At 40.8% G+C, this 13,825-nt stretch overlaps 1 protein-coding gene across 19 annotated transcripts in view; it reads left to right on the forward strand.

The window, feature by feature from the left end:
- The window catches only part of CADPS (calcium dependent secretion activator), a 478,648-nt gene that overhangs the window by 421,427 nt on the left and 43,396 nt on the right, over window positions 1-13,825 (forward strand). For all 19 annotated transcript variants that reach the window (XM_030801932.1, XM_030801936.1, XM_030801937.1 and 16 more), the window contains one exon: window positions 8,687-8,719. In XM_030801932.1, coding sequence (XP_030657792.1) covers window positions 8,687-8,719 — 33 coding nt within the window. The remainder of the gene's footprint in view (window positions 1-8,686; window positions 8,720-13,825) is intronic.

The following is a 13,825-nucleotide window of genomic DNA, read 5'->3' on the forward strand; positions in this document are numbered from 1 at the left end:
TCTGTCTCCCAGGCTGGAGTGCAGTGGCGTGATCACAGCTCACCATAGCATCGAACTCCTAGGCTCAAGTGATCCTCCTGCCTCAGCCTCCTGAGTAGCTGGGAATGTAGGTGCACACTACCACGCCTGGCTAATTTTTTGTTTGTTTGTTTGTTTTTGTAGAGACTGAGGTCTCCCTATGTTGCCCAGGCTGGTCTTGAACTCCTGGTTTCAAGCAATCTTCCTGCCTCAGCCTCCCCGAGTGCCAGGATTATAAGCATGAACCACTGCACCCAGCCTTTGTTGTCATTTCTTGATTGGTCAATCTTAGTGATTATTTGACTCCCTACTGTAATAGATAGAGCTTCAGCTCACTTTACAACATCCACTTCTCCTCCACTCTCCTTCTGTTACAGTTATAACAGTATTGTTCTCCCTGTCTTGGTACCATTATAACTTTAAGCTGTACCCATCCACCTTTATTTCCTGTTTCACCCACAAAATGAGACTATGACACCCATATCTTTTTTCTTCTCCTGCTTCCTCCTCCAATTAATTTCATTTTCTAACATAAGAATTCTTAATTCATATCACTTAAAAATGCAATAACCTATATTTATGAATGTCCCTTGAGTCTAGACCAGCACTGTCCAATAGAATTGTCTAAAATGATGGCCATATTCTGTATCTGAGCTGTCCAAAATAGTCACTAGCCATATGTAGTTCTCAAGTACTCTCAACTGTGACTAGTGCAACTAAAAAGTTGAATGTTACTTGTATTTTCTTTTAATTTATTTAAATTTAAAGAGCCACGCGTGTAGGGTCAGACCAACCTTAATACCCAAGTGCAATTCACTAAAACAACCTGATTTTGCCGCAGAAATGACAATGATTGCTGGCACATAGTTCTTACTATGCCCAGGGACTGTTCTAAGAACTCAGTTAATAACTCAACAACCTTATGAACAATACTATTATCCTCATTTTAGAGATGAGGAAAATGAGGCATAGAAAGGTTAAGTAACTTGTCAAGTAGGTGGCAGAGCTATTGAAAGTAATGGCAAAAACCCCAATTACTTTTGCACCAACCTAATGGAATGTGGCCCCATGCAATCCAGCTTGAGTCTACGCTCTTAACCACTTTCCTATGAATAGGCTGGGCTGGGGCTGAATGTGTGATAACTTGGTGTCTCTCCATGTGGCTTTTTTCTCTCCAAATGGGATCTCATCCTCCTGGGCTTCTCCATGTGGCTTGGGTTTCTTGCAGCACGGTAGTCTCAGGGTAGATACACTTACATGGCAGCTGGCTTTCAAGATTGAGGAAGCAGAAGCTGCCAGACCTCTTCAAGACTAGGCTCAGAATAGGCATGACACCACCTCCATTATTTTCTCTTGTTCAAAGCAGTTGCAGACCAGCCCAGATGGAGGAGTAGACTCCATTTCTCAATCAGGGAAGAGCATGGACCTACAGGAAGCAAAAGAATTGATGGCAAGCCTCTTTGGAAACAATCTGTCAACAATGTGAACTGGACTTCAGGTCTACATTCCAATGCAGAGAACTCCACAGAGCTGTAGTGGTCTCCAGGGATCTCTTTTTACGAGGTTAGGCCTGATAAGCCAGCGAGAAATAGAATCAGAGAGGTCGACAGCACACCTGGAACGTGGCCAGTAAAGAGGAGCAGAAGTAGAATGGTCAGGCCTCTTACTGCAGGATAAGTCACATGCTCTTACCTGAAGCGTTCTAACCTTGAAACAGAAGCAGCACACCCAAGTTTCAGATATGTAAGGTTTAATGACCCCAACCACTAAAGGGAAATAGCCCAGCCAGTGCACTGAAACCTGACCAATCAAATCAGCCCCTTGGGAGGTGGAGGGAAAAGGAGTATAAAAATAATACCCAACACTAATTAAACACATACTATGTGCCAGGGTCTATGCAAAGTTTTTTACATGTATTACTTCCTTTAGCCCTTTACATGAAGTAAATGAATTAATACAGGGAAAATGCTTAGAATAGTATCCCACCTGTGGTAAGCACTGAAGAAACTCATCTTTTTAAAAATTAATAATCCACACAACCACCCTATAAGGAGGAACTACTGTTGTTATTATCATTATCTCTATTTTCCAAAAGGTAAGCTGATGCTAAGAAAGGTTAGTTACCTCGGCCACCGTTAGTGGGTGATGAAACCAGATGCCAGATCAAGCATCTGTCTCCTGATCCCAAGCCCTTACCTTGTATACTGCACTAATCAGGGGATACCAAAACAAAAGACCCTTTAAGCTCTTCTTATACAGGCACCAAATACCAGTTCCTTTTGAACTGATCGTGCCTAGTGGTACTTTCTTAATTGTCCTATAAGAGTGCTACAGCTCAAACACCTACTCTAAGAAAGTGCTAGAAACATCTAACCTCTACCCTGGGTACTGAGTAAAGAGTGCCATTTTCTAAAGTTCATTCATTCAACATATTTTTATTGAGCCACTACTATATCCCAGGCAGTGTAGACACTAAGGAGAGAGAGCACCTACATTCTAGATATGAGGCTGGTGAGAGATGAAAAATCAAACCAACAGGAGATGAAATGATTTTAGGGATGGCAATTGCCTTGACACACACACACACAGAAATCTACATTTCTAAATTGCTTGGGTTAGGGAAGTGGAAAAGGGAGCAAAACAGCATCATTAACCTTGCAGCAGAAATTTCAAAGGCCAAACATTGAAGTAAATTTTGCTAACCCTTTGACATGGTGGTGTGGTCTGCAGTATCTAGGCAAAGGAAAAAAAAAATTAACTCAGAGCTCTTGTGAAGTCAAACAGGCGGGGGTGGAGTCAGCTCATGCAGAGAATAAATCATTTCCTTGATTGTTTTTTTCCTTTTTTTTTTTTTTTTTTTTTTTTTTGAGAGAGCATGGGGCGCTCGGGCAGTCACTAATGCGGTGGTATCTGTTCAGACTTCTTTCTTCTTCCATCTTTGAGTCTTACCCACCAGATTTCTGTTTGCAAAAAGGGCCTAATCCACTTTTTTTTTTGTCTGTGCATTGATTTAATAGTATCAAACCCTGAGGTCCTCGTGGTCTGCACCTGGGTTGCTTTTTCCCCTAATGAAGCAAGAGAAGTGGTTTAAGCCCCTGCCGCGCTCCCTATCAAAGCTGCACAATGATTAACTCAGGTCCCCTTTTTAGGGCCAGGCAGAAGAAAATCCCTTAGTCATCAGCATTGTGAAAAATCCCAGAATGGTGAGTGTTCAATGAAAAGATTACCTTGGGCACCTGAAAAATAATGGAAGAGCTCAATAGAGAAACCATTAAGCCTGTCTACACTGGCTAAGTGAGGTGGAGGGTCGAGGTAATTAGCTGGGACATTCAAGCCAGAGAAACTATTTTGGACCTTCTGCACTGACTCAAATGTATTCAAGTCCCTCATACATTTTTTTTTTTGAGAAGCCATTTAAGGTTACGTCTACACACACAAGACAAAATTAAGCCTTAAATATAACCAGTTAATAAAAGTGGTTTGATAGTTTTTTTTGAAAAAGAAACTAAATAATAGGACGATAGGCAGCTTAGGGAATGGGAGGTCCAAAGCTATAACTTATTAGTTGTGTGCCTTCAAGCCAAGTTGCTTATCTCTTTTAGCTTCAGTTTCTTCAACTGTAAAATGGGTATGTTAATAGGATCCCCCTCAAAAGCTTGTTGAAGCAGAAATCATGGAGCAAGCACGTTCATCCTACAGCTCCTAATGTGGTGCGTGTACATAGTAAATGTTCTTTGTTTCAGGCATGTGAAAACATGAACAATTGCTCACTGACAGCGCCTCTTCCCAATTTTATCCTTAGCCTCCGTCAGCCTCTCTGGATTTGTGTCTCTTTTTCTAAGCTTTTTCCAGAACTGGCTCTATCTCGAGAGTCAGGGACAAGAGGGTTCATGAATGCTGCTAGAGAAAGGATATGGGTTGTCCTACCAGAGGGAATGGTCAGAAAGCAAGGAGTCCCAGAAGATGAAGTTCTGCTGAAGTCACAGTTCTTGTCTCCCCTTTGAGGGCAGTTGAGACCCTGCTCAGGAGGGATGCCAGACCAGGTATCTGGGGCAAGCCCTACCCCCTCCCCTTTGTCTCCTGTGCCCTAGGGTACATGGCTATGGCTTGGTCCTGGAGAGTAATAGGTTGTGTTGTTGATTATAACCCAGGGCACTGGCCTGGGGAACTGCCCTCTCACTTACGCCCACACTCAGTCATACTTAGGGAAGAGAACAGGTCTTTGCTGTCAGCCTCAACATTTAGAGGTTAAGTTCTCAGTGCATAGGGTGTCACAGAATTGGCAGAAAGTATGCCAGACTGAGAATCAGCTCAGATACCTGTTGGTAACCTGGGGAGATTCCAGAATCTTTTTTATAGCAAGAAATTGCCCATGGGCCAGAGGTGGGGAGTGAAACTATCACCACCAGGCTGAGGAGCATGTGCTCTGTCTACACCAGTAAGCCAATATTACCAGTAATGATAATAAGCATAGCTACATTTAGTTGAATCCTTTGAGTAGCCTTATTATTGTCCCATTTACAGAGGAAGCTCAGAGAAATTAAGTAATGGCTAGTCACCAAGCTAAAAAATGGCAAAGCCAGAGTTTTAACCTAGCTAATCCTGAACCCATTCTCTAAGCCACTTTGCTAGATTTAAAGTTAAAAAAGAAAAGAAAATCACACACACACACTCTTTTAACAACCACTGATGGAAAAAAATACACAAAGACAAAGAGCTACTATATTATATAGTGCTTGTAAAGAAATTTGTGTTTTATTCATCAAAACAATATCTAATTATAATGTAAAATAGTCTTGTGTAGCTGGTAAAGGCTATTGGTTATTTGATCTAGATACAGTGCCTGGTGCATGCTTGGATTTTCTGGCAATAATTCCAAGGCTCTAGTGGGTTGGAAGGATCTGGTCCTTCCCTTCTACCTAGAGTATAGCTGGCAAAAAGACATATTCCTATGGATATGGATGTGGATAACTTAAGAAAAGGTGATCCTTAAAAAGGGAGCACTGCTGACATTATACAGGAAAAGATTCTCATCCTGGTTCTGCCAATTTCTCCACTCTGCTACATTTATCTACTGTAAAGAATGTAACTGGTGACAACTTCCTACCTCTTAAGGGGACTTGAATCAGAGAATGAAAAGTAGCCTTAGAGATAACCTCTCATGTAGGTAAAGAAACAAATCCAAAGAAAAGAAAAGAAAAACACATCCAGAGTCTTCTACCTAGCCTCTGTTTGAGCTTCTCCAGTGAGGTGGAGGTCTCTATCACTAGACATGGCCAGTTCCTGGCTGGAGTGTGATAGCTGTTGAGACCTTTTTCTAGGGCCCTGTAATTTTACATATTCATTCTGATTCTATGCTCTGCAACCATTGTGAACAAATTCAATCCTTCTGTACTGAAGCTCCTTAATTAACTACATGAATATTATGGTTTTCTTTGCAATTAGCCCAGCTTTTTCTAGGCAAGATGCCTTTTCTTTCACTTTCCTTATAGAATATACTGCCAGACTCTCCCTTTTCCTCATCATCAATGTCCTTCTTAAAGTTCAGTATCCAGCAGCCGGCCATGGTGACTCACGCCTGTAATCCCAGCACTTTGGGAGGCCGAGGCAGGCAGATCACCTGAGGTCACGAGTTTGAGACCAGCCTGGTCAACATGGTGAAACCCCATCTCTACTAAAAATACAAAAATTAGCTGGGTGTGGTGGTGGGTGCCTGCAATCCCAGCTACTCGGGAGGCTGAGGCAGTAGAATCGCTTTAACTCGGGAGGCAGAGGTTGCAGTGGGCCGAGATCGCGCCACTGCACTCCAGCCTGGGTGACAGAGTGAGACTCCATCCCCCCCTAAAAAAAAAAAAGTTCAATATCCCAAATCAAAAATGATACACACATGTCTCTAAATAATAATAGACCACAATTTACCCTGGGTTATTTTTTCCTGTTATTATGGGATGGGAGGAGGATCAATGTGCAAGTCATCATTTATTAAATAAAAGAACAATCCTAACAAACCAAGGGCTGATACATGAAGGAGAGTGGATGATTTTCATTTGTGACAGAAACTTGCCTCATCTTCCCAAACTGCCTGTAAAGGAATAGAATTTGACTGATGTCATTCTCCAGATTGTAACTGCATGTTAGTGGTAAATGGTAAATGGTGTGTTTTAAGGTTGATCATTTCAGCTGTAGCAAAACCCCTACCAACTGCTAAGCATCAACATCACAGAGTACAGGAGGCAATTTCTAGCTGAGAAGAATTATTTTGCTAGCACCTGCTCTGACCACTGATGCTCGAATTCCTCATACTTTTCTACCAGTATTGAGGAGATCAAGAGTTCCAAGGGAGAAAGTTGGGCTCAGATGACCACGTGGGAGTCTTGGCTTCTCTGCCTCCTGTCTGTGATCATGAGCAAATAAATTCCTTAAATTCTATGGATTTGAGGTTCTTGATTGTAAACAGATTTGATTGAATTGCCCCCTTTTCGCAGGGTGGCTTAAAGAAGAAACTGTTTGTGAAAGTGTTTTGCAAATGAAAAATAGCACAGAAATGTTAGATAATAGTATACACGAGGGAGACATGAAAAAAAAAAAAGGCAAGCTACCTTGTTTCCTGAACTAAGTTCTAGCATAGGAATGGAGAGGAAAGATTTGGGGTTTAGAACCTTTTAGTAGAAATGATAATTGTGCAAAATCTGGAGAGCCTGCCTCAAATCCCTTTAAGGACTGAGTATTCTCCTTTACCCATCAGCCTCTGGAGGCAGTCAGCTTTCTATACAACTATGCCGGTTTTCAGACTGATCAGTGAAGTGGCTCCTTGATCCAATCTTGCCTCTGCTTACTTCTCAATCATCCTGAGGCCAGGACTGGTCATTAGCTTTCTCTCATTCCTTCCCTCTATAAATTTTCCCTGAGTTCCCTTTCTAAGCTGGTACCAGGTGAATCAATGAGGAGACAGCCATGAGCAAGACCAAGATAGCCTTTGCTCTCATGACATTATATGGGAGGTAGATATTGCCCAAAAAAAGTTTGGCTGAATTGCAATCAATGCTGCAAGAACAAGTGTAAGGTTCTAAGAGAATCTATAACAGGAGACTTCAGGAATCATCTTGGGGGCTGGCAATGATTCAAGAAGATAGAATGCATTGCCCTCTCGATAATTACCTAATTGATGTGTGTTCCTTGCTTTAAAGTTTACAAAGCACTTTCTCATGTGTTTTCTCATTTCACCAAGCTTTCAGCCCTGCAAAGTATACTGTATTGTCACCTTGGTCTAGAAATCTGGAAACCAAGGCTAAGGAACTTGGCATGACTTCCCCAGGGTCAATGAGTTCTGGCACTGAAAGAACTTCTGACTCTAAATTCTGGGCTCTTTCCACCCCACCCTATTGGTTCATTGGCTGTTTTCTCTTGAGAGCTGACATTTTGGAAACTAGCATTGAGAAAAGAGCAATAGAGAAGATCACTCCCCTGGGTACTTTTCTGGGAGACATTTGGGTGAAGCTGTGATTCCTAATATTGATCTCAGCCAAATTCAGGAGGAAGCCTGGCTGAGATGTGCAAAAACGTCCTAACTGCTTTTTGTGCATTGCAGTCTTTGCAGTTCCCAGTAAAAACAGGAAACCCTCTCTGACCCCAAATGTAGCCCCTTAGTCTTAATTGTGCCTAGAGAAACATGTGTGACCTGAGTCAAAATGAAACACACAGAATATTAAACATACTCCCATCGGCTTTATTTCTCAAACCCAGCTGTTCATTGACTTCTCACAGTACTCAGAGCTCACCCACATTTGCTTATGAATTCATCGTCTCAGCTGCCATTTGTTCTGTATTTACATCCTGGGTCTAAGTGTGAATTCACCCTTAGCAACCTGCAGAAATAGGCACTATTACTAATAATAACTCCATTTTGCAGATGAGGTAACTGAGGCTCAGAGAGATGAAGCAACTTGCCCAAGGTCACACAGCTTATAAGTGGTAGAGTTGGGATTCGAACTGAGGTCTGACTCCAAACTTCACGTTCTCAAACATAACACTCTAGTACACTATCATACTCCCTCCCCACAAAACTAAAAATTTTATAACCACTTCCTGCACTTCCCATCTGGAATTTTTAGCACATAAAATCAGGAGACATAACAGCAGCCTTTGGACAGTTTTGAAAGGTTCTCATCCCCCTACCCACAGACAGCATCTCCCTCTGGGTTGAGGATGTCCATCCTCCTCTTAAAAATCTGAGTTAACGAAAGCTGAGAACTGAGGTATTTAGTTATTTAGTTAGGACAACCTGCAGCCAAATTACACAAAGACCCAAGGTACAAGAAGTAACAGCAATCTTAGTTGCTTCTCTAGACTGGTAAGCCCCCGACTAATCCATTTGGGTTTAGCTAGTCACTTTTCTTTTTTTCAAAGGGAGGGAGGAAAATGTAAAGCTTCCGCTCCAGCAACAGAATCTGAATCAGTAAATTTGCGTGTGCATTCTCTCTTTCTGCAAAGCAGTGGCTATGGCTTGAAAAAATAGCAAACAGATTTTATTTTCTAGTACCTTTTTGTTTTTCCTGGTCAGCTCCATGTGCCAGCATGTTGTTTTGATTCTGGTGGGGATACAGCATTGAGCAGTGAACAATTAAACATAAACACCAGCCTCACTTGCATTCTCTTCTTTCCTCTTTAGGTGAAGGCAGCTTCCAAATATGTGGATGTACCTGTGAGTATTTGAAAATTGTTTCTCGTGGGGTTTTTTTGTTTATTTTTCATTTTTACTTTTTGTTTTCATAAGAATTTTGATAGTGCTACTCATATTAATTGCTGCTAGCTAAACTGTGTGTTCCTGAGTTGGATCATCAGAAAGAAGCCAAGAATATTTTGTAGTAGAATTTTTTTTTTTCAGATAAGAAGAGGGTATGGTTTCTTTCATCAGAAAGAAAGGTCCTGTTTGAGGGTAAACCCACTTCACTTTCACTTTCACTTTCATTTTCATTGGTTTCTCTGGTGTTTCATTCTGTTTTCATCACGTTCACCAACCTCCTGTGTGCACACCTTCGGAGGAGAGCCATGAAGCTAGAAACTTGCACAAGGGTGACAGTATTTTTTGTTAGGATGATGCAAAAGTAATTGTGGTTTTGCAATTAAAAATGTGAAAAATGCCATTTCTTTTGCACCAACCTAATAAAAAAAACAAATTCTAAATTTGTTCATTTTGGGATCAATTCTGCAATTGTTTTAAGGAAACCTCACAAAACTGCTTATAATTTAGTGCAGGCCTCATTAATGAAGAGAGCTCTCAAAGTTCACAGATAAAGCACTCGAAGTTGCCCAAAATTTACATTTAAATTGAGGTTAAGTACAACACATGAATGCTAAAGTGTGGGATTACCTGTGATAAATCAGGATACATTTATAGACAGACTTTGCCCTGCCTATTAGCAAAATAAAATTGGAGAGATTTTAATATATTCCAGTAAAGCGAAAAAGAAAATGATTTTGTTTCTCCATTTCTAACAAAAGAGGTGTGAGTCTATTATAAAATATTAAATTTAGAGAGCTTATCTCAACAGCCACCAAGGGTCTTGTACTAAGCATTTCTCATTCTGAACGTGGTTAAGTACCCTCCTTGTTCAAATACTTATTTGTTAAAATTTGTTTTTTTCTAAAAGGATTTATATTAACATTTAAATTCATTTCCCCAGGAAGCTAAGTGTGTAATGGTTTATTGGCTTATTTCTCAAAGGAAGACAAAATAGAAAACTGGAGTGAATTTAGCATTAGCATATATTTTGTTTGTTTAATGAAAGAATGTACAATCAATAATTATGCTTTTGAATTTATGTAATACTTCCCATCAACAAACCTCAGACTCCTTCAGGTAGACAGTTCTTATAATGGAGAATAGAAAAATCTCACATAACTGCAGCAAGGAGAGAAGTTAAGTAATTTACTTTCTCAAGCCTCCAAAGTATAAACTTGCCCTTCACGGGGAGCTAACTACTCAAAGTTTCTGGCCCTGTTTCTCCATCTTTAAAATGGAGATGACCACAATACCTAAGTCATGGGTTTGCTGTGCAAATTAAATGACACAACATACGTAGAACATCCAGCATCATACCTGGCACTTATTAGGAATTTCAGTCCAGGAGAAGGACACATGTGGTGGTGGTAGTGTGATGTCCACACTCTATTGCATATAGATGGATGGGGGATGAATTTGCAGACATCAGCGTTGGGCTCCACTGGTCTTCAACAGTGATAGAAATTGAAATTCTAGGCTTTCGATCCAAAGATTTGGTAGCTTGGTGTATTCTTTGTAGGATCCAGAGCAGAGGGGATATCTCAGCCAGGTTTGAACAGGTGGCCTGTAGACAAGGCCCAAACACTTAGAGAAGCTTGATCCAGGCACTGGTACTAACATCAGGGTATGTTAGATTGAACCACATGAAAGTGGCATATTGGTGAGGTCAAAGAAGTCAAATATCAGCCATTTCATATGGTTCGAGCTAATAATTCCTGCAAGCTAGGTTCAGATTTATTATAAAGATGGGAGGGCAGTAAATGGACTCTATATCAAAATGCAGGGTGCCCTGATCTGTACTCATTAAGTGTTTATGGATTAATTATGCTAAATTAGAAGTCTTGTTAGGTGCATTAGTCCATTTTCATGCTACCATGAAGACATACCAGAGACTGGATAATTTATAAAGGAAAGAGGTTTAATTCACTCACAGTTCGGCATGGCTGGGGAGGCCTCAGGAAACTTACAATCATGGTGGAAGGCGAAGCAAACACGTCCTTCTTCACATGACAGCAGAGGTAAGAAGAATGAGTGAAAGGGAAAAAGCCCCTCATAAAACCATGAGATCTCCTGAGAACTCACTCACTATCACAAGAACAGCCTGGAGGTAACCACCCCCATGATTCAATTACCTCCTACTGGGTCCCTCCCATGACACTTGGGGATTATGGGAACTATGATTCAAGATGAGATTTGGGTGGGGACACAGCAAAACCATATCATTAGACTATGAGGAAACAAATTGAATTAGTAGAGTTTTCACACTCTGGAGGGCAGAAGAAGTTGATGCAGCATGTTCCAAAATGTGGTACATTTACCACTGGTGATACAAAATATAATAACTACTATTACTGCTACTACAACCAAGCTTTATAAAGCACTCACTAGAACAGTTTACATTTTATCTTCACAATAACCTCACTTTAAATATGAGGAAACTAAGGCACAGAGAAGTTAATTTGCTCAGGATCCCACATCGGGTTAGTAGAAGAGCTGAGATTTAAGCCAATGCCCTTATAAATTCTGCCATACTGCGAGATAATTTCAGTTAGTGCATAAACAAACACCTTGATTTGGATAGTGGTAATTATTTTAGTGCATATTAGAAAAAGTATTTTTTTACCAGCTATTAATGACTTAGGACAAAGCTAAACTTTAAGTTGATTAACATATACTTTAATAGCTAATAATATTGTAATAGGCCTTTTAGTAAATAAATAACAATTTTATAGAAAACAATAGTACATAATACACATATATTCTATATGTACATTGTTTATATACGGTAGATAATAGTAATCAGTTGCTTCTGAAATCAATCCTAGAAGGGGGTTAATATTATCATTCTGTTTTATAGCTGAGGAAACTGAGGCACAAAGAGGTTAATTAGCATGCCTAAGGTCACCTGGTGAATAAGCAGAGTGTGACAATCGGGTGCTATCAGATGGACCATAAAGCCTGCACTTCCAAGGGTATGGTAGAGTAGCTAGCACTGGTTCCCAAGGTCAGTTATGTGCGTCTCTCTCCAACTCTGCCTTCAATGAGAGCACATTGGTAGCTCAAAATTAGCCTTGATGGGAGTATTTACACCATGCAAATTGGCAAACCCTACAAATCAGGGTGTTTTGTTTTGTTTTGTTGTTGGTTTTGAAGAGTCAGTTTATGCCAGGTGAAGCAGCTCACGCCTATGATACCAGCACTTTGGGAGGCCGAGGTGGGTGGATCACCTGAGGTCAGGAGTTCGAGACCAGCCTGGCCAACATAGTGAAACACCGCCTCTACTAAAAATACAAAATATTAGCCGAGTGTGGTGGTGTGCGCCTGTAATCCCAGCTACCTCCTCCAGAGAGGCTGAGGCGGGATAATCGCTTGAACCTGGGAGGCGGAGGTTGCAGTGAGCCGAGATTGTTCCATTGTACTCCAGCCTGGGCAAGAAGAGTGAAACTCCATCTCAAAAAAAAAAAAAAAAAGAAGAGTCAGTTTACCAGCATACCACTAACTATTACCTATTAAGTCAGCAGTCCCCAAACCAGAATGTACAGCAGCAATACTTGGCAAAAAAAAGTTTTTTTGGTTTGTTTTTGGTTTTTATTAATTAATTTGTTCAGCTTTTATTATTACTTTTAATGGGCACATAATTGTTTTTGTTTTATTAATAGAGAGTCCCAGGCCCTCACCTCCAGAGATTCTGATTCAGTCACTCTGGGGTGGAGCCTGGATATTGCTTTCCATTAAGTTCTTCACATAATTCTGATAAGTAGTACAGGTTGGGAAACCAATGGACTAAATCAGTGATTCTTGACCTTGGCTACATATTAGAAACTAAGGAGCTTTTGAAGCATTAATGCCCAGGTCACTTGCCAGACAAAATTGAAACAGCATCTTTGGGGTTCAGGGCCCAGATGTCAGTATTTTTAAAGCTCCCCAGGTCCTTCAGATTTGCAGCCAGGCTTAAGAACCATCAGATAAAATCATTTCTCAACTCATTTCTACCTCTGAAGCCTCTGAGTTCACCTGTGTTTCCCTGTGAGGTTTTTGTTAGAACATTTAATGGTTTAGTTCCATGTGGGCACTAGCAGTCAGTCACCTTTGAGATTTGTCTCTTAACTGTCCGCACTACTGGAAGGAAGTGCTAGTACCAGTCACCTGAAACACTGCATAATCCCCAAAGCATATGTCTTTGTCTTAGATGTAGTTTTTGACCCATTGGTATATGTAGGAGATCTGCATTCATAAGGAGGGCTGACTTAGGATGCTGGAAATTTGAGCTCATTTTTCTCAAGCTCGGAAGTTTTCTGGTAGGCGCAAGTTCAGATTAAAATGTTCTTCTTTTCTTGAGCCACAGGGTAGCTTATTCACAAATTATGTCTTCCACACATGGATGCAGTTAACTATACAGATATTTGTTTAAGTGTTTTCTAAAATCTGTGTCATATTCAGTCAGTCTATCCAAGCCACATTTAAAATACACAATGTCATTATGAGATATTAAAAAACATCTAAAAGTTTGTCCCACTGTGTGCAGGTAGCACTATGATATAAAAGCATAATTTAATAGTATCAGCTGTCTGGTCAAGTATATTTTCCAGCTATAACTAATGGTTAGCTTGTTTGTGAACAGTTTTTCTTTTAATTGTTTTGATTGGAAATCTACTTGAAATGCATTACACATCCTTCCTGCCTTTTTAAACAAGGTACTGACTATAATCTTTTCTCAATGACCCAGGATCACCATTGTGACCGTGTCTTTCCCCAGTGGCTGCATAGTGACCCGCTCCCCCCCAGGGCCTCCCGAGATATAGGGGAAGCTTGCCCCTGCCCTCGATAGTCCCAAACCCCAGCGGTTGGTGAGTCTACATGTCTGGTGTTACAGTTGGGCAGCCTCCTCCCTCACGGTCAGGCATAAGGAAAAATGATAGCTCTCTCTTATCTGCACGGTTTCTTCAAACAATCCCCCTCTTCCCTATTTCTGCTCCATCAAGGGATGGAAACCAAACTTGTTGGAACTGGATGGGAGTGGGAGCA

This window comes from Nomascus leucogenys, chromosome 21 (assembly GCF_006542625.1).
Source record: "Nomascus leucogenys isolate Asia chromosome 21, Asia_NLE_v1, whole genome shotgun sequence".
Lineage (NCBI taxonomy): Eukaryota > Metazoa > Chordata > Mammalia > Primates > Hylobatidae > Nomascus > Nomascus leucogenys.